Below are 20195 nucleotides of genomic sequence, written 5' to 3' on the forward strand. Positions count from 1 at the left end.
GAAGCTCAGAACCTGCTCGGGGCAGCTCCCAATGTTAGCAAAGCGTAGTCTAAGCAAAATTATATTGATTGCAAATACTCATTCTCAAAGGATGATGTATGATATGCTTTGTATTGTATTACACATATTTGTACAATATTTGTATTGTATTGCACATAATATATTACATATCTAGTAAAACTGTATAGAAAGGAAACCAGAGGAATTAGAAACACGGACTCCACAATGCTAAATACCTCAGGGGCAAGGGTGGATGGGGTGGGATGACAAATGGTAGGATGAAGGCTTTGTCCCAGTTTTCATTTTGAACACTCTTGGTCACAAGCACTTTCTTGAACATTGTTCCTGCTCTTTCTCCTCTAATCCAAACTGCCTCCACCCTCCTTTAGAGTTCCAAAACTGAAGCACAACACTGCTATGGGGTGGTGATACCTGAGCTACAACTGCTGCCGGCTCTTCCTCAGGCAAGCTCTTCTGTCTTCCCTTGTAAGAGTATCACTCCCTAAAATCTCTCTCTACAAACCTTTATCCCCAGGCACCAGGCAATTCCTCACCAACACTCCACCACAGCCACTAACACCCCCACCTCCAACTCCCAAGGACGCTGTGGACAATCTAGGAAGGCAGAACGACCCTACGGTGTCAAAGGGATAGAACTCTCTGAAACAGAAAGCTGGTTTAAGAAAGTGACACACTCCATTCTGACAACGTTGGACAAAAACGGGAGGAGGAAAGGATTTACTCCCCAGCCCTGCCCCCATTTTTTCTCTGGTCTGGACTAGCAGGTATTTTGCCTTTATGACCACTGGCTGAAGGGTTTATTGCCCTCTGCAGTCAGCCAAAACCCATTGCCGTCGAGTCGATTTTGACTCATAGTGACCCTATGGGACAGAGTAGAACTGCCCGGTAGAGTTTCCAAGGAGTGCCTGGCAGATTCAAACCGCCAACCTCTTGGTTAGCAGCTGTAGCACTTAATAACTATGCCACCAGCAGTCCTGATAAAAATACCCTCAGGATGTGCAGACTGAAACCAAAGCAGCAGTGAGGTCATCTGAGACTATGGTTTATTAGGAGGCTGGCCTGTGCCATGGCAACACAGGTAGAGAACAGGCAGGTGTGCTCCAGCTTTGAAGAAGAGTCTCATTCTAGGATGGAGACCCTTAAGTCTGGAGTTTCTCTTTTTTCCTCCCCTGGTCTGTTTATGGCCAGGTCATGGTTCCCAAGAGGACTCAGTCTCCTGCTTTTAAGCCTAGAGGGAAGTGAGTTTCATGCCCTGGTTGGCCCAGTAGGATCTCTGCATTGTCCCCAAGTTGGACTTCCAGTTCAGGTTGGGCCAAAGATCCAGCAGTCCTTGAGTTAGTTCTCCTGACTGAGCCCACCAAATGAACACCTCATCCATTTCTCTAATTCACCTCTGCTCCGTGCCCAAGGCCAAATCCAAAGTGTCTCCACTGTGCTCTGGACTCTTGACCACTCTGTTCGACCCAGAGAAGTTAGAAAAGCACCTAGAACTGCCCCGTGGGGTTTCCAGGGTTGTAATCTTTATGGAAGCAGACTGCCACATCTTTCTCTCACCGTGCAGCTGGTCGGTTCAAACTACCAACCTTTTGGTTGGCAGCCAAGCACTTAACCCCTGAGCCCAGGGCTCTCAGTCATGGTACACTTTAACTATGACCATTAGAATATATTAACCATACACTGTGATTTCAGAACATGCTTATCACATGGGGACATGAGCAACAAACCAATGTGTCACTCTCTCCCCTCCTCCTGCCCTCTCTTGCCTTTCTTTCTTACCCTCTCCATTCCTTCACTCTCCCTCCCACCTTCCATGCTTAGATGGATACATCTCGGAATGAAAATATATCAGAACAGGAAGGGACCATGGGGAATGTAGATCCAAGTCTCTCATGTCACAGATGAGGAAACTAAATTATCATCTAGCTTCGTTTCCCAGAAAGCTACAGTAACAGAACCAAACCCGTTGCCACTGAATCCAGTCCAATTCATAGCAACCCTATAGGACAGAGTAGAACTGACCCGTAGGGTTTCTAAGGAACAGATTCGAACTGCCAATCTTCGGTTAGTAGCCAAGCTCTTAATCACTGCACCACCAGGGCTCCAGAGTAATAGGAAAGGAAGTCAGAAAAGCGAAGGCAGCCAAATCAGAGACATCAGTCCTTCTTATTGAAGCTGTTCCTTCACTGAAACAAAAACCTTTGCACCTACTGGACAAGGACTCTCTCTCTGTGTCACCTGGACACATGGCATCATGCAAAGTCATAAGGGCAAAGTGGTGTTGGAAAACAAAATAGGTGTGGGCTCTGCTTCTAATTCACCAGTCCCCTGGGTGCCCACCCTGCCCCTCTTCTCCTTCTCAGACCAGGCATTCGTTCAACAAACATGCATGCAGTACACACATCATTCGTAAGGCTAAGGATGACGAGGTGACTTTGCCCTCAAGATGTCCCTACGTGGTACAAATGGTTAAGCACTTGACTACTAACCAAAGGTGGGAGGTTCAAGCCCTCCTGGCAGTGCTGTGGAAGAAAGGCCAGGTAACCTGCTTCTGTAAATATTACACCCAAGAAAATCCTATGGGGAAGTTCCACTCTGTCACACGGGGTCACCATGAGTCATAGTCAACTCAAAAGCAATGGGTATGGGGACTTTTTTGGCTGCCCTCCAGGAATTTATAGTCCAGCAAAGGGGGGAGAGGGGGAAGAACACTTGAAATTACAAGACAAGATGACTGCATGTTCAGTGTATTGAGATATGAATGAAGGTGGCAGAAGGGAAGGAGAAATCAGTGTTTCCTTGAGGTGTCAGGAAGGCTCCCAGAGCTGACACCTGGGCTGAGGTTTCTAAGACAAGCGGCTGTTTGCAAAGTGATAGGACAGCAAAGGCCCCCATGCAGCGTGGTCAGCATGTGCAAAGACACAGAGGAGGGAAGTGGACAGGGCAGTGAATGCCCCCATGCAGGGTGGCCAGCATGTGCAAAGACACAGAGGAAGGAAGTGGACAGGGCAGTGAATGCCCCCATGCAGGGTGGCCAGCATGTGCAAAGACACAGAGGAAGGAAGTGGACAGGGCAGTGAAGGCCCCCATGCAGGGTGGCCAGTATGTGCAAAGACATGGAGGAAGGAAATAATATTTTGACTTTGGGAGCAAGCTGTGTAATGGGGAGGGTGGAGTGGCAAAGATGAGAGGAAAAACAGTAAGACAGGGTTGGGTTATAAAGCACCTTATCCATTGTGCTAAGGTGACTGGATTTTACTGTACAGATAATATCAAGCCACAGAGAATTTTACACAGGGAAGAGAAACGAGCAGGCTGATGATTCAGAAAGATCTCATTGACAGCAGTGTGTTGTTGTTACTGGTAGCTGCCCCTGACTCACGGTAACCCCATGCACAACCGAAAGAAATGCTGCCCAGTCCTTCTTAATCGTCATGACGGGTTGTGAATCAGACCATTGTGCTCCACAGGATTTTGATTAGCTGATTTCTAGAAGTAGATCTCCAGGCCTTTCTTCCTAGTCTATCTTTATCTGGAAGGTCTGCCGAAACTTGTTCAGCATCACAGCAACACACAAGCTTCCACCGACAGACCGGTGGCGGCTGTGCATGACAAGGTGCGTTGGTGAGAATCAAACCTAGGTGTTCCTTGTGGAAGGTGAGAATTCCACCCATAAACCACCATTCCCTTGAGACCAGTGCACAGTAATGCTTTTTGGGATTTAATGTGTATTTGAGTCCCTGGGGATCTTGTTAAAATGTAGACGCTGATTCCCAGGTCTGAGGGAGAGCTGGGAGACTGTATTTCTGATAGATTCCCAGGTGCTGCTGGTGCTCCAGGTCCTTGGACCACACTTGGGTAGCAAGCGTAGAGGACAGATTCATGGGAAAAAGGCTAACACCAGGGGAACGAGCCAAGGGACCAGAGTAATGCTTTATATGAAAGATGAACATGACCTCCATTTGGAAGTGTCAGTGGACAAAAAAAGGAGAAGGTTCTAGAAATGTCCCAGAGGTAGAATGAAAAGTGCATGAAAGAAGGAGAGCACTCAAGATGATGGCAAGCCTCTCACTGGGAAGTCTGGAAGATAAGGACGGCGTTGCTACCAACCAAAGGAGGGAATGCAGGAGTTTCAAAAGCGGTGCCAGTATGGGGAGGCCAGGTGCAAACAAGTAGTGAGCCAGGTGAGTGGTGTTTGAGGCACTATGAGACATCCAAGTGGAGAAGATCAGCAGATAGTTTTGGATATTTGGGTCTGAAAGGCAGAGAGAGACCTAAACTGGAATTACAGAACTTAAAATCATCAGAATAAATTATAATAACCAAAAGGCTACTGTCAGGTTGACTCCGGCTCATGATGACCTCAAGTATATCAGGGCAGAACTGTGCTCCGTGGGGTTTTCAGTGGCCGATTTTTCAGAAGTAGATTGCCAGGCTTTCTTATGAGGCACCTCTGGGTAGACTCAAACCTCCAGCCTTTTGGTTGGTAGGTGAGCATGTTAACTATTTGCACCGCCCAAACCAAGAACAAACCTGTAATCTTTGAGTTAGATTGCATCCACGGTGATACCATGTGGGCTCGAACCGCCAATGTTTAGATTAGTAGTCATGCACAAACTGCACCACCCAGGGAGTTCAAATTAGAGTCTATAGCATAGAATGAAAAAGGAAGCCCAAGGTTTGACTCATAAGATCTATCAGCAGTGAGAGAGTAGATGAAAACAATTCCAATGCAGAGGTTAAGAAAGCATAGATGGAAAGAGGGGAGGAGCTCCAGGGTAGTGTGGTACTCCCAAAACTGAAGGAGTGTCCAAGGTGTCCAATGAAACTGGGAAGTCAAGCTGGACAAGGACTGAGGATTCTCCCACAGCACACCCAAGCCCTCCTGCTCCTACTCCCCACAGTGGAGCTCTGGAACCACCAACCCAGAAGGAAGCAAGCAGGGAATGGCTGTCACATCCTTTCCTAAGCCCCAGGAAGGTCTTCAGATGCTTCAGTTTCCTCATCTGTGTTGCAAACCTAAAACTGAAATCTTTAAGCTTAGCCCAGAATTCCTTGCTTTCTTGGGTATAATCGGTTGTATTTTAACACCTTCCTTCCAGAAGGACCTCGGTCGGGGGAGCTGATCTTCACTTTACAAGTCATGAGCAAAAATCCATGTGACAAGCTGTGGGAAGGACAGAATTCTTTGCTGAAGGCATCTGTCTCCTTGTTAAATGTTCAAAACGGGTAGAATGTGCGTGTGATAGTGTGTGTGTATGAGTACATGTGAGAGTGTGTGTGGTATACGTGAGTGTGTGTGTGAGAGTGAGAGTGTGTATGTATGTGTGTGTTTGCATGAGATGTGTGTGAGAGAATGTGTAAGTATGTGTGTGTGAGACTGTGAGTGTGTGAGTATATGTGTGTGTTTGTGTGGACATTTGTTAGAGAATGCACTGTGTAAGTGTATGTACGAGTGGGTGCTGTGTGTGTATTTGTGGCATGTGTGAGAGCGTGTATATGTGTGTTTGTGTGGTGTGTGTGAGAGAATGGGTGTGAGTGTGTGTGTGAGTATATGTGTGTTTGCATGGTATGTGTGTGAGACAATGCATGTGTGTGTGAGTGTGTGTATGTGAGTGCCTATGACGGTATATGTGAGACTGTGTGGTGTTGCAGTGCATGTGACTGTGAGTGTATGGTGTGTGTGGTGTGATTGTGTGGTGTGGTGTGTGTGGCATGTGTGGTGTGTGAGTGTATGGTGTGGTATGTGTGGTGTGTGTGCTATGTGTGAGAGCATGGTGTGTTAGTGTGGTATAATGTACTGTGGGTGTGTGATATGTGTATCTGTGAGTGTGCTGTGTATATGTGATGTGTGTTGTGTGTGTGGTGCAGTGTGGTGTGTGTGTGTGTTGTGTGGTGTGAGTGTATTGTGTGGTGTGGTGTGTGTATGTGGAGTGTGAGTGTGCAGCATATGTGTGGTATTAGTGGTGTGTGTGAGTGTGTGGTACGCATGTGTTGTATATGGTGTGTGTGAGTGTGTGGAGTGAGTGTATGGTGCGGTGTGGTGTGTGAGAGTGTGCAGAGTGTGAGTATGTAGCATATGTGTGGTGTTTGTGGTGTGTGTGTTGTGTATGGTGTGTGTAGTGTGTTTCAGTGTGTGGTGTGAGTGTAGTGTGTGTGTGTGTGGTGTGTGAGGTGGGGGAGAAGCAAGTATTGAGAGGGAGACTGAAGAGGCCAGTAGGGAGGGAAGATAAGAGGCTGTGGTGTAGTATTGCCAGATAAACACAGAACGGTCAGTTCAATTTGAATTTCAGATAAACGATGAATAAGTTTCAGTGTGAGTATGTCTCGTGCAAATTTAACTGGGTGCCCTATATTTTTATTTGCTAAGTCTGGCAATCCAAGTGTGGACAGCACATCACATTCAGTAATGGGAACCAAGCAAGGGCTGACTGCCAGTCAGGGTTCTAAATGGCTTGCACATTATCTCCCACTAGTATCCTTGAGGAGTTCCTGGGTAGTATGAATTACTAACACTCTCTGCTGCCAACCGAAAGATTGGGGGGGTCAAATCCACCCAGAAGGACCTCAGAAGAAAGGCCTGGCAATCTACTTCTGAAAAATCAGCCATTGAAAATTCTGGGGAGCACCGTTCTACTCTGACACACATGAGCTCACCATGAGTCAGAAGCAACTCAAAAGCACGGTTTGGCTTTGGGTTAGTCTGGTAGCTTGAACCCACCAACTGCTCCGTGGGAGAAAATCCTGGCAGTCTTCCATGAAGATTTACAGCCCTGGAAACCCTTTGGAGCAGTCTTACCTTGTCCCTTAGGGTTGCTATGAGTCAGATCCACTTGACGGCATTTTTTTTTTTTTAATCCTTGAAATAATGGAGTCCCTGAGCATATGCTCATCAAAAAGAATTCTCCTCAGAAGCCACAGGATTGGATGAGAGGACCCCTTAAGGGCCCTGTGAGACCAACATTTCTATATCCCTATAACCTCCAAAAATATTTGAAAAATATAGTTATGGAAAAGAAGAGAAGCCCTCCAGCTCCCACCTCCCCAAATCTGGAATTAGACAACCAAGTCCTTACGAGTCTGTGGCTTGTGCCATGGAGTAGCCATACAAACTGTGGAGGTCATAGTGAAGGCCACTGTAAAACTCTGTGTCCATGCAAAGGGTTCTCTCGAAAAGCACCCGGTCCAGAACTCCTGTGGGGAAAACTCATCAGTGAGGCAGTGATCACATCAATCCACTTCAATAAAACAGTCACTGAATCACTGACTTCCTGGTTACTGTACCTTCTGCACGAATTTCTACCTGGCAAAATCCTTTTCATAAATCCCACTTCCTACCTGGGGTGTACACTAGAAAGGGATCATTAAAATTAACTTGCATTCCTTCTACTCACAAAGAATGATGGTGAGTGGGGGCAATGGAGAAACATGCTCAGAGCAGTGGGAAGCTGAGCTGAGATTAAGTATAAACAAGGCATGTGATGTTTATTTATACATATAATCAAGAGGGTCTGAGTATACAAAGTACAGGTATGGTATTAGAGTTATCTGGAAAAAAAAAAAATCTTTGGCCAAGAAGAAGATTAAAAGATTAAGGAAAACCGTGATAAACTGATCCAGAGTTTAAAAAGTTGGGGAAACACAGAGTGAGCAGAGAAGGACAGAGAATAAGTTGGGGAAGCAAACAGGAGATTTTGTAAGAAGTTAAATGGTTTGAGGTCAACAACTCCCCTTAAAAAAAAGTTCTTTACTCTTTCAGTGACAAAAGAGACTAAAAAACAGTTAAAGCTTGGTCCAAGGGTTTTCAAGTGAAGTGGACAAACCAGAAGAAACTGGCAGAGACTGGTTAGGCTGGAATATAAAAAGATTATATTTCCTATCTTTCCTTGAAATTAAGCTGAAGCCAAGTGACTGGGTTCTACCCAAAGAAATGTGGGCAAATTAGATGCACCCCACTTCCAGAGGCTGTCCATAAAATTCTCTCTACCCTCTCCCCTTTGCTCATGAAGCTGCAAACAAAAGGCTCTGAGATAGGAGGATGAAACAATGGAAGTCACTAGATCCCTGAGTCACCATATGGATGAGAGCCACCTATCTCTCACTAGAGCAGGATGTGAGCAAAAGATAAGCTTTCATTGTGTTAATCCACTGAGATGATGTTTATTTGTTTCCACAGCCTAGCCTATTCTATACTCCTTACCCCGCATTCTTTCAAAATCAGGGCCTGGGAAGTTGGTGTTGACTGGAAATATAGAAACTATGAAATAGGAAGGACCTAAAAGGAATCTGAGGCTTTAAATTCTTTGCTAATGAAAAAAAAAAGTTAATAAAATTCCACCTCTACTTAAAGAGAAGGTGGTTTCCACCACAGAGTGCTCTGGTAGTGTTATAAGTTTAAAACAGAACCAGCTGTATGGGGTTTGGAGGAAGTGAACAGGATGGAAGAATGTGGAACTCTAGAGACGGGAAGCACAGCCAAGAGAGGCAGCCAGGCTCAGACAAGTAACCTTTGCCACTTGATTGCCCTTGGGTTATGGCAGCACGAAGGGGACCAGAGACCAAACATGCAACAGAGACTCAAGTAGAGGCATGGACAGGGTGGTTGGGGGTCTCTTGGACTGGAGATGAAATCGCTGTTGACCACACTGAGTCTTACTGAGGTCGTTTCAAACACATTGCATGCTCACGCCATTAGCAAAGGGGCAAAAACTTACTAGGCGTGAAAGGAGGATAGTTCAAGCTGTTTAATTCACACCCAACATCAGAGCCATTAAGAAGATTAGAAACTTCATCCATTTCCTTCAAAGACACAAAATATACAAAATGTTATTGATAGACAGCTGTCAAGAAATATTTTGCCGAAATAGAAGCCAGGATACCTGGAGTCTCCAATGAACTGGAATTGGGACATTGAGTAATTTCCCTCACTTTTTTTAACCTCCCTTTCAACTTTTACAGAATCTAACCCTGGTGGCGTAGTGGTTAAGTGCTACAGCTGCTAACCAAGGGGTCGGCAGTTCGAATCCGCTGGGCACTCCTTGGAAACTCCATCGGGCAGTTCCACTCTGTCCTATAGGGTCACTATGAGTCGGAATCGACTCGACGGCAGTGGTTTTTTTAATGGGTAATCGCTGGATGAGATTGTATGTAAGGTATCTTCCAGCTCTAAATAGTATTGGGCATATTTTATAAATTGATTTCAATCAGTTAATTAAAATATGCCATTCCAATGGCAGATTCTTGTCTTATAAAATGTGAAGACTTTCTTGTTTCTGTTATCGTTTCAGTATTGTTTAAAAGAACCTAGGATAGGGTGATATTTCCTTTTCATAATTTTCTCTCTCTTTTATTTCACTTGGTGAGGAGCAAGAAGAGAATGTAATTGAGATCAATTTTTTTTAAATGGGTGAAAAAAAATAAGTAATGCCTAGTCCTACTAAAAGACAATAATAATCTTTCAAATTTCACAGAAATCTCCCTATCCGCTGTCCCCTAAAAGCTGCCAGAGCCTCACTGAATTATCCTCTAAGGCTTCCCTGCCAGTATTACTCATTACAGATAATCAAAATTACAGCATTTAATGAACCAGTAACCTTAAGCTGAAAGACAGGTTGTGGAGGAAAAGGCTGAGGTTAGGAGAAAGCAAATGACTTTAAATCAATCGATCAATTAATTGCCAGTTGATGGCAGCTCCAGAATTGGAACCCGGAGTTTTAAGGGGCCTAATTCACTGCACTGGGGCTCAGAATTAAGTAAAATAACTTTTAATATCACCATGTCCAGCAAATTATTTTACTGTAGATCAGGGTCAAAATTCATCTCAAAATTTGGCATATCCATTCCCAAGGGAACTTTGGTCCTGGAGGGACAACTTACAATCCACACTCCATCAAACTCCAGAGTTTCATGGAATTTATTGAACTGTTCTTCCCACCAGGTAAAGCTCGCTGGATTACTGAAATCAGGAAAGATTGTCCACCCAGGATAGCCCTAGAGAACAAGGAGGAAGATGTGGCAATTGGTTTGGCAACAATCACGGGCGGCAAACTTCACTCCCACCAAATGCACTATAGTGACCACCCCCCACCACCACTACTTCTGCCAATATCTTAGATCAAAAGATCCATATTACTTATCACTCAATGGAGGTAACCATCTAATTCAATTCTTGCCATAATATGCAGACCCTTAGTTATAAACCACCCAAATCTAAGTATACTAAAATGACTCACATGCGTGGATAACCTGATTTGTTAGATAACCAAAATAAATCTTATGTGACTGTGGTCTCTGATTTTGCACAGACATGTGACTGCGCATCTATCTGATACTTTAGAAATTCGCTTCAAGCAAAACAGTCAACACAAACTCTTGGTTTGGAGGAGAGAGGAAACTTCTCAGCTGTTTCAGAAAAAGCTGGAATCAATGAAAAAGAATGTAAATAGAGTTGAGTATTGTAAAGCCAATGAAATGACTTGAGTGAACAGAGTTAGATAAGGGCCCATCAATAAACCTGAAAAGATAGTTTGCAAAGTAAACTACTCAGAAACGATAAGAATTATGGTTACGCATGAACTTTCTAGATTAAGTACCCGTTCTAGTAAATCTCAGGTCATCCAATTATCTAAGGCAGAGCCTACACATACGTGGAATGGAAGGCTGCTTACGTGATTCGAGTCAAAGTGCTTTCAGAACAGAGCTGTCTTAAAAATAAACTCATAGTCAACCTAGTGCAATGCCTGAAACTGCCAGCATTAAAATCGAGGCTGGGTTCTAAAATATCAGAGATACATCACAAGTAAATTAAAAATACATTAGCTGAGATAGGTTCCACATTGGCCTCCGAGCCTCTTGCTACATCGATTGCAGTGGAATTTATTGCCTTGAGGGAGAGAGAGAAATGGGGAGACGGGAGGGCTTCTATGTATCGCTGAATTTTCTTCTAACAATATACTGCTTCTCTAGTATCTGTAGACGGTCAGAGGCTAGCTTCTTAAATCCTTCGGAATTTTAATCTTTCTATTTTTACATCTCAGGAGCCTTGGTGGCACAGTGGTTAAGCACTCAGCTGCTAACCAAAAGGTTGGTGGTTGAAACCTACCAGTCGCTCTGAGGGCAAAACATGAGGCAGTCTGCTTCAGTAAAGATGACAGCCTAGGAAACCCTATGGGGGCAGTTCTACTCTGTTTTACAGGGTTGCTACGAGTTGGAATCGGCTAAATGATGATGGGTTTGGTTTTAAAATTATTACATCTACTGGTTTCAAAATAATAATAAAAGAAAATGTCAAAGCCATGAAAACGGTAATGTGTAACCTGCCTCTACTCGTCTTCATACCAGAAGTTCAAACCTCCCAAAATGACTGTAATTTGCTCTGATTTTCTTGAGAAATTACCTTCCCAAAAGCAAATACATCATTCTCGTAGACCCATATCCTCTTTGTTTTTCCATCCTCGTAGGGCTTATAGCCAGAGCTGTTGGAGATGCCGGGATTCTAATAAATAAATGTGATATAAATATTACTTGTGTAAAGTTCTTTGGCACTCTGTAGGGAAAACCAAAGCAAAAAGATAAGTGTTTGAACATACCATAACAATGACATATTTCTGTCCATTGCTGTGTAACTCCTTGGCGAAATCTGGGAGACCATAGAAAGTCCTGTTATCATAAGTGAAATCCTTGTATCCATCCATGTAGTCTATGTCAGAGTACTGCACATCCTGAAAGACAGCACTGGCCAGTCAGAACCTAAGAAATGTCACCACGCTGGTGGAAAACTTTACAGCACTGGTCCCTGGTCATTAAAACTGGAGCCATAACAGTTCCTCCAAAAGTTAAACAGAATTACAGTAGGACCCAGCAATTCCACTCCTAAGTATAGACCCAAAAGAATTGAAAAGATGAACTCAAACAGAGACCTGTACACCAGTGTTCACTGGAACACTATTCACAGTAACCAAAAGGTGCAAACAACCCAAGTGTCCATCAACAGAGGAATGGATACACAACATGTGGTCTCTCCATGCAATGGAATATCATTCAGCCATAAAAACGAATACAGTTCTGAGACATGCTATGACATTTATGAACCTCAAAAACATTATCCTGAGCGAAAGAAGCCAGACCCAGAAGTCCACATAGTGTATGATCCCACTGTTATGGATTGAATTGTTTCCCCCCAAAATGTGTGTCAACTCAACTAGGCCATGACTCCCAGAATTGTGTGTTTGTCTACCACTATGTGATCTGATGTGATTACCCTGTGTGTTATAAGTCCTAAGCCTCTATGATGTTAATGAGGCAGGATTAGAGGCAGTTATGTTAATGAGACAGGACTCAATCTACAGGATTAGGTTGTATTTTGAGCCAATCTCTTCTGAGATATAAAACAGAGAAGGAAGGAGAGGAGAGTGACCTCATGCCACCAAGAAAGAAGCATTGGGAGTAGAGTGTGCCCTTTGGATCGGGGTCCCTGCTCTAAGATACTCCTAGACCAATGGAAGATTGATGACAAGGACCTTCCCCAGAACCAACAGAGAGAAAAAGCCTTCCCCTAGAGTTGGCATCCTGAATTCGGACTTCTAGCCTCCTAAACTGTGAGAGAATAAACTTCTGTTTGTTAAAGCCATCCACTTGTAGTATTTCTGTGATAGCAGCAGTAGGTAACTAAGACACCCACTTCTATGAAATACCTAGAACAGGCAAATACATAAAGACAAGAAGTGGATTAGCTATCATCATGGTTGGGTGGAGGGGGGATGAGGACTTACTGCTTAATGGACACGGAATTTCTGTTCGGAGGATGAAAAAGTGGTGAAAACCGTGGTGCTGGTTGTATAACATGGTGAATGCAGTTCATGTCTCTGAATTATACACTTAAAAATAGTTAAAATGACGGGGCACAACCCTACACCCCTGAACCGACCCTGGGAGGGGGCCCAGCCGGTCCGTGCAGGTGGCGCGGCGACACGGCTGGTGGGAGGAGAAGTCACCGGGAGGCAGTGACTGTTTTTGGAGCCGGGAGCAGCGTCCCAGCCAGGGAACCTTGGGGCTTTGGACTAGGAGCGGAGGAACTGACCGCGGCTTCTGCGGGCCTGACCCTCGGGGGCAATCTCTACCCAGCCAGCACACGTAGGCGATGCGCCCCTCGGGAATCTCAGATAAAATAGTCATCCTAAGCAAGATAAGTAACTTTGTCTATATTCCGGGGTGCTACTCTCTCCTGTTTTTCTGAACCCTCCTCTCCCCTTCCCAGGCGGCTTCATTAACATTGGAATTTCCTGAGCCAGAGGGAGAACTGCTCCGCAGTTTTTCTTTTCCCTTTTTTTTTTTTTTTGGTCTTTTCCTAACCCATTCTTCCAGCCTGAGAGAAGCAACCACAAAAAACCCAGGGACCAAAAATCCTTCCCTAATTGGACTAAAAACGCAGAACCAGCTACGGCCAAGCATATGTGATCCACAGTCTCCGGCTTTCAACCCTACAGGGAACAAGGTGGCTATTATAATGCAAAGGCATTTCTGATAGGGATCTGACTGCATTTTTTTTTAGCGGATTTACTGGAAAGACAAGTTTCCCAGGTCTGATACCTCTGCGTATTCAACAGAGCCCTCACCGACCCACAACAGGGAACTGAGGGCTGAAGCTCCCCCCAGACCACCTAGCCTCCTGCCTTAGGGGTCTAAGGAGGGTGACACCTACCAATCTGTAGAGGTACTTGCATTGGGGGCCTAAGGTACAGCTGCAGAGCCCACCCGCCAAGGTGCTTTAGGAATAGAGACACACCTACCTCACTGACACTTGGGGGAAGCCTGTCAGCATCCTGCTCCCCCCCCCCAGAGTGTGAACATCAGCTGCTACTAGAATCTGGTGCACACAACTATCACCACTACTTCTCAAGGTGGATAGGTGATAGGGTGCATCACACACTTGATGACCCAAAATCAGATTCTACTCAAGAATAGTGAATGGACTCAGGCATATATATCTGGTAACAGCCCAAACCAGCTGGTAATAGGTCATAAGTAAGTCGAGGGCTACAACAATCAAAAAACAAGACAGCACAATCTAGTAGCCCATCCACGTATATTCAAAGAAAACAAAAAAAGATAAGACTCAGTGAGCAAATATAGAATAAATCACTACAATATCTTAGTGATGGCTTGGAGACAACAGTCGATATCAAACCACATAAAGAAGGAGGCCATGACTGCTTCTACAACCCTCCAAACAAAAGAATCAAAATCTTTCCCAAATTAAGATACAATCCTGGAATTATCAGATACAGAATATAAAAAACTAATTTACAGAATGCTTCAAGACATCAGGGATGACCTCAGAAATGAAATAAGGCGAACTGCAGAAAAAGCCAAGGAACACACTGATAAAACAGTTGAAGAACTCAAAAAGATTATTCAAGAACATAGTGGAAAAATTAATAAGTTGCAGGAATCCATAGAGAGACAGCACTCACAAATCCAAAAGATTAACAATAAAATTACAGAATTAGACAATGCAATAGGAAGTCAGAGGAGCAGAATTGAGCAATTAGAATGCAGAGTGGGAAATCTGGAGGACCAGGGAATTAACACCAACATAGATGAAAAAAAATCAGATAAAAGAATTTTAAAAAATGAAGAAACCCTAAGAATCATGTGGGACTCTATCAAGAAGGATAACTTGCGTGTGATTGGAGTCCCAGAACAGGGAGGGAGGACAGAAAACACAGAGAGAATAGTTGAATATCTGCTGACACAAAACTTCCCTGACATCATGAAAGACGAAAGCATATCTATCCAAGATGCTCATCGAACCCCATTTAAGATTGATCCAAAAAGAAAAACACCAAGACATATTATCATCAAACTTGCCAAAACCAAAGGTAAAGAGAAAATTTTAAAAGCAGCCAGAGATAAAAGAAAGGTCTCCTACAAGGGAGAATCAATAAGAATAAGTTCAGACTACTCAGCAGAAACCATGCAGGCAAGAAGACAATGGGATGACATATACAGAGCACTGAAGGAGAAAAACTGCCAGCCAAGGATCATATATCTAGCAAAACTCTCTCTAAAATATGAAGGTGAAATTAAGACATTTACAGATAAACACAAGCTTAGAGAATTTGCAAAAACCAAACCAAAGCTACAAGAAATACTAAAGGAAATTGTTTGGTCAGAAAACCAATAATATCAGATACCAGCACAACACAAGGTCACAGAACAGAACATCCTGATATCAACTCAAATAGGGAAATCACAAAAACAAATTAAGATAATTAAAAAAAAAAATGCTCAAAACAGGGAATCATTGAAGTCAATATGTAAAAGATCACAATAATCAAAAAGAGGGACTAAATACAGGTGGCATAGAACTGCCATATAGAGTGGGATACAAGGCGACATAGGACAATACAAGTCAGGTTTTTACTTAGAAAAATAGGGGTAAATATTAAGGTAACCACAAAGAGGTATAACAACTCCATAACTCAAAATAAAAACCAAGAAAAACGTAACGACTCAGCAAACATAAAGTCAAATACTATGAAAATGAGGAACACACAATTTACTAAGAAAAAGTCTCAGCACAAAAAAGTAAGTGGAAAATTGAAATTGTCAACAACACACATAAAAAGGCATCAAAATGACAGCACTAAACACATAAAACTTATCTATAATTACGCTGAATGTAAATGGACTAAATGCACCAATAAAGAGAAAGAGAGTCTCAGACTGGATAAGGAAACACGATCCGTCTACATGCTGCCTACAAGAGACACACCTTAGACTTAGAGACACAAACTAAAACTCAAAGGATGGAAAAAAATATCTCAAGCAAACAATAAGCAAAAAAGAGCAGGAGAAGCAATATTAATTTCTGACAAAATAGACTTTAAACTTAAATCCACCACAAAGGATAAAGAAGGACACTACATAATGATAAAAGGGACAATTGACCAGGAAGATATAACCATATTAAATATTTATGCACCCAATGACAGGGCTGCAAGATACATAAATCAAATTTTAACAGAACTGAAAAGTGAGATAGACACCTCCACAATTATAGTAGGAGACTTCAACACACCACTTTCGGAGAAGGATAGGACTTCCAGTAAGAAGCTCAATAGAGACACGGAAGACCTACTTACAACAATCAACCAACTTGACCTCATTGGCTTATACAGAACTCTCCACCCAACTGCTGCAAAGTATACTTTTTTTTCTAGCGCACATGGAATATTCTCTAGAATAGACCACATATTAGGTCATAAAACAAACCTTTGCAGAATCCAAAACATCGAAATATTACAAAGCATCTTCCCAGACCACAAGGCCATAAAAGTGGAAATCAATAACAGAAAAATTAGGGAAAAGAAATCAAATACTTGGAAACTGAACAATACCCTGCTCAAAAAAGACTGGGTTATAGAAGACATTAAGGAGGGAATAAGGAAATTCATAGAATGCAACGAGAATGAAAATACTTCCTATCAAAACCTCTGGGACACAGCAAAAGCAGTGCTCAGAGGCCAATTTATATCGATAAATGCACACATACAAAAAGAAGAAAGAGCCAAAATCAGAGAACTGTCCCTACAACTTGAACAAATAGAAAGTGAGCAACAAAAGAATCCATCAGGCACCAGAAGAAAACAAATAATAAAAATTAGAGCTGAACTAAATGAACTAGAGAACAGAAAAACAATTGAAAGAATTAACAAAACCAAAAGCTGGTTCTTTGAAAAAATTAACAAAATTGATAAACCATCAGCCAGACTGACTAGAGAAATACAGGAAAGGAAACAATAACCCGAATAAGAAACAAGATGGGCCACATCACAACAGACCCAACTGAAATTAAAAGAATCATTTCAGATTATTATGAAAAATTGTACTCTAACAAATTTGCAAACCTAGAAGAAATGGATGAATTCCTGGAAAAACACTACCTACCTAAACTAACACAATCAGAAGTAGAACAACTAAATAGACCCATAACAAAAAAAGAGATTGAAACAGTAATCAAAAAACTCCCAACAAAAAAAAAAAAGCCCTGGCCCAGATGGCTTTACTGCAGAGTTCTACCAAACTTTCAGAGAAGAGTTAACACCACTACTACTAAAGGTATTTCAAAGCATAGAAAATGATGGAATACTACCTAACTCATTCTATGAAGCCACCATTTCCCTGATACCAAAACCAGGTAAAGACATCACAAAAAAAGAAAATTACAGACCTATATCCCTCATGAATATAGATGTAAAAATCCTCAACAAAATTCTAGCCAATAGAATTCAACAACATATCAAAAAATTAACCCACCATGATGAAGTGGGATTTATACCAGGTATGCAAGGCTTGTTTAATATTAGAAAAACCATTAATGTAATCCACCATATAAATAAAACAAAAGACAAAAACCACATGATCTTATCAATTGATGCAGAAAAGGCATTTGACAAAGTCCAACACCCATTTATGATAAAAACTCTCACCAAAATAGGAATTGAAGGAAAATTCCTCAACATAATAAAGGGCATCTATACAAAGCCAAGAGCCAACATCACTCTAAATGGAGAGAGCCTGAAAGCATTTCCCTTGAGAACAGGAACCAGACAAGGATGCCCTTTATCACCGCTCTTATTCAACATTGTGCTAGAGGTCCTAGCCAGAGCAAATAGGCTAGATAAAGAAATAAAGGGCATCTGGATTGGCAAGGAGGAAGTAAAATTATCTCTATTTGCAGATGACATGATCTTATACACAGAAAACCCTAAGGAATCCTCCAGAAAACTACTGAAACTAATAGAAGAGTTTGGCAGAGTCTCAGGTTATAAGATAAACATACAAAAATCACTTGGATTCCTCTACATCAACAAAAAGAACATCGAAGAGGAAATAACCAAATCAATACCATTCACAGTAGCCACCAAGAAGGTAAAATACTTAGGAATAAATCTTACCAAAGATGTAAAAGACCTATACAAAGAAAACTACAAAGCACTACTACAAGAAACTAAAAAGGATCTACTTAAGTGGAAAAACATACCTTGCTCATGGATAGGAAGACTTAACATAGTAAAAATGACTATTCTACCAAAAGCCATCTATACATACAATGCACTTCCGATCCAAATTCCAATGTCATTTTTTAATGTGTTGGAGAAACAAATCACCAACTTCACATGGAAGGGAAAGAAGCCTTGGATAAGCAAAGCACTACTGAAAAAGAAGAAGAAAGTGGGAGGCCTCACTCTACCTGATTTCAGAACCTATTACACAGCCACAGTAGTCAAAACAGCCTGGTACTGGTACAACAACAGACACATAGACCAATGGAACGGAATTGAGAACCCAGATATAAATCCATCCACATATGAGCAGCTGATATTTGACAAAGGCCCAGTGTCAGTTAATTGGGGAAAAGATAGTCTTTTTAACAGATGGTGCTGGCATAACTGGATATCCATTTGCAAAAAAACGAAACAGGACTCATACCTCACATCAAGCACAAAAACTAACTCCAAGTGGATCAAAGACCTAAACATAAAGACTAAAACGATAAAGATCATGGAAGAAAAAATAGGGACAACCTTAGGAGCCCTCATACAAGGCATAAACAGAATACAAAACATTACCAAAAATACCAAAGAGAAACCAGATAACTGGGAGCTCCTAAAAATCAAACACCTATGCTCATCTAAAGACTTCACCAAAAGAGTAAAAAGACCACCTACAGACTGGGAAAGAATTTTCAGCTATGACATCTCCGACCAGCGCCTGATCTCTAAAATCTATATGATTCTGTCAAAACTCAACCACAAAAAGACAAACAACCCAATCAAGAAGTGGGCAAAGGATATGAACACGCACTTCACCAAAGAAGATATTCAGGCAGCTAACAGATACATGAGAAAATGCTCTCGATCATTAGCCATTAGAGAAATGCAAATGAAAACTACGATGAGATTCCATCTCACTCCAATGAGGCTGGCATTAATCCAAAAAACACAAAATAATAAATGTTGGAGAGGCTGTGGAGAGATTGGAACTCTTATACACTCCTGGTGGGAATGCAAAATGGTACAACCACTTTGGAAATCTATCTGGCGTTTTCTTAAAAAGTTAGAAATAGAACCATACAACCCAGAAATCCCATTCCTCGGAATATACCCTAGAGAAATAAGAGCCTTCCAACAAACAGATATATGCACACCCACGTTTATTGCAGCTCTGTTTATGATAGCAAAAAGATGGAAGCAACCAAGGTGTCCATCAACGGATGAATGGTTAAATAAATTGTGGTATATTCACACAATGGAATACTACGCATCGATAAAGAACAGTGACGAATCTCTGAAACATTTCATAACATGGAGGAACCTGGAAGGCATTATGCTAAGCAAAATTAGTCAGAGGCAAAAGGACAAATATTGTATAAGACCACTATTATAAGATCTTGAGAAATAGTATAAACTGAGAAGAACACATACTTTTGTGGTTACGAGCGGGGGAGGGAGGGAGGGTGGGAGAGGGTTTTTTATTGATTAATCAGTAGATAAGAACTGCTTTAGGTGAAGGAAAGGACAATACTCAATACATGGAAGGTCAGCTCAACTGGACTGGACCAAAAGCAAAGAAGTTTCCGGAATAAACTGAATGCTTCAAAGGTCAGCGGAGAAAGGGCGGGGGTTTGGGGACTATGGTTTAAGGGGACTTCTAAGTCAATTGGCAAAATAATTCTATTACGAAAACATTTCTGCATCCCACTTTGAAATGTGGCGTCTGGGGTCTTAAATGCTAACAAGCGGCCATCTAAGATGCATCAGTTGGTCTCAACCCACCTGGATCAAAGGAGAATGAAGAACACCAAGGTCACACGATAACTAAGAGCCCAAGAGACAGAAGGGGCCACACGAACCAGAGACCTACATCATCCTGAGACCAGAAGAACTAGTTGGTGCCTGGCCACAACTGATGACTGCCCTGACAGGGAGCACAACAGAGAACCCCTGAGGGAGCAGGAGATCAGTGGGATGCAGACCCCAAATTCTCACAAAAAGACCATACTTAATGGTCTGACTGAGACTAGAGGAATCCCGGCAGTCATGGTCCCCAAATCTTCTGTTGGCCCAGGACAGGAACCATTCCCGAAGACAACTCCTCAGACATGAAAGGGA

General features: G+C 42.4%; 1 protein-coding gene across 1 annotated transcript in view; it reads right to left on the bottom strand.

Annotated features, from left to right (window-relative positions):
* MGAM2 (maltase-glucoamylase 2 (putative)) overlaps positions 1-20195 on the bottom strand; it is a 96887-nt gene that overhangs the window by 53126 nt on the left and 23566 nt on the right. Inside the window, exons 10-14 of the mRNA XM_064290360.1 lie at positions 11607-11738; positions 11414-11512; positions 9895-10008; positions 8733-8817; positions 7095-7212 (exon numbers count right to left, since the gene is read on the bottom strand). Coding sequence (XP_064146430.1) covers positions 7095-7212; positions 8733-8817; positions 9895-10008; positions 11414-11512; positions 11607-11738 — 548 coding nt within the window. The remainder of the gene's footprint in view (positions 1-7094; positions 7213-8732; positions 8818-9894; positions 10009-11413; positions 11513-11606; positions 11739-20195) is intronic.

The sequence above is a fragment of the Loxodonta africana genome, chromosome 8 (genome assembly GCF_030014295.1).
Source record: "Loxodonta africana isolate mLoxAfr1 chromosome 8, mLoxAfr1.hap2, whole genome shotgun sequence".
NCBI lineage: Eukaryota > Metazoa > Chordata > Mammalia > Proboscidea > Elephantidae > Loxodonta > Loxodonta africana.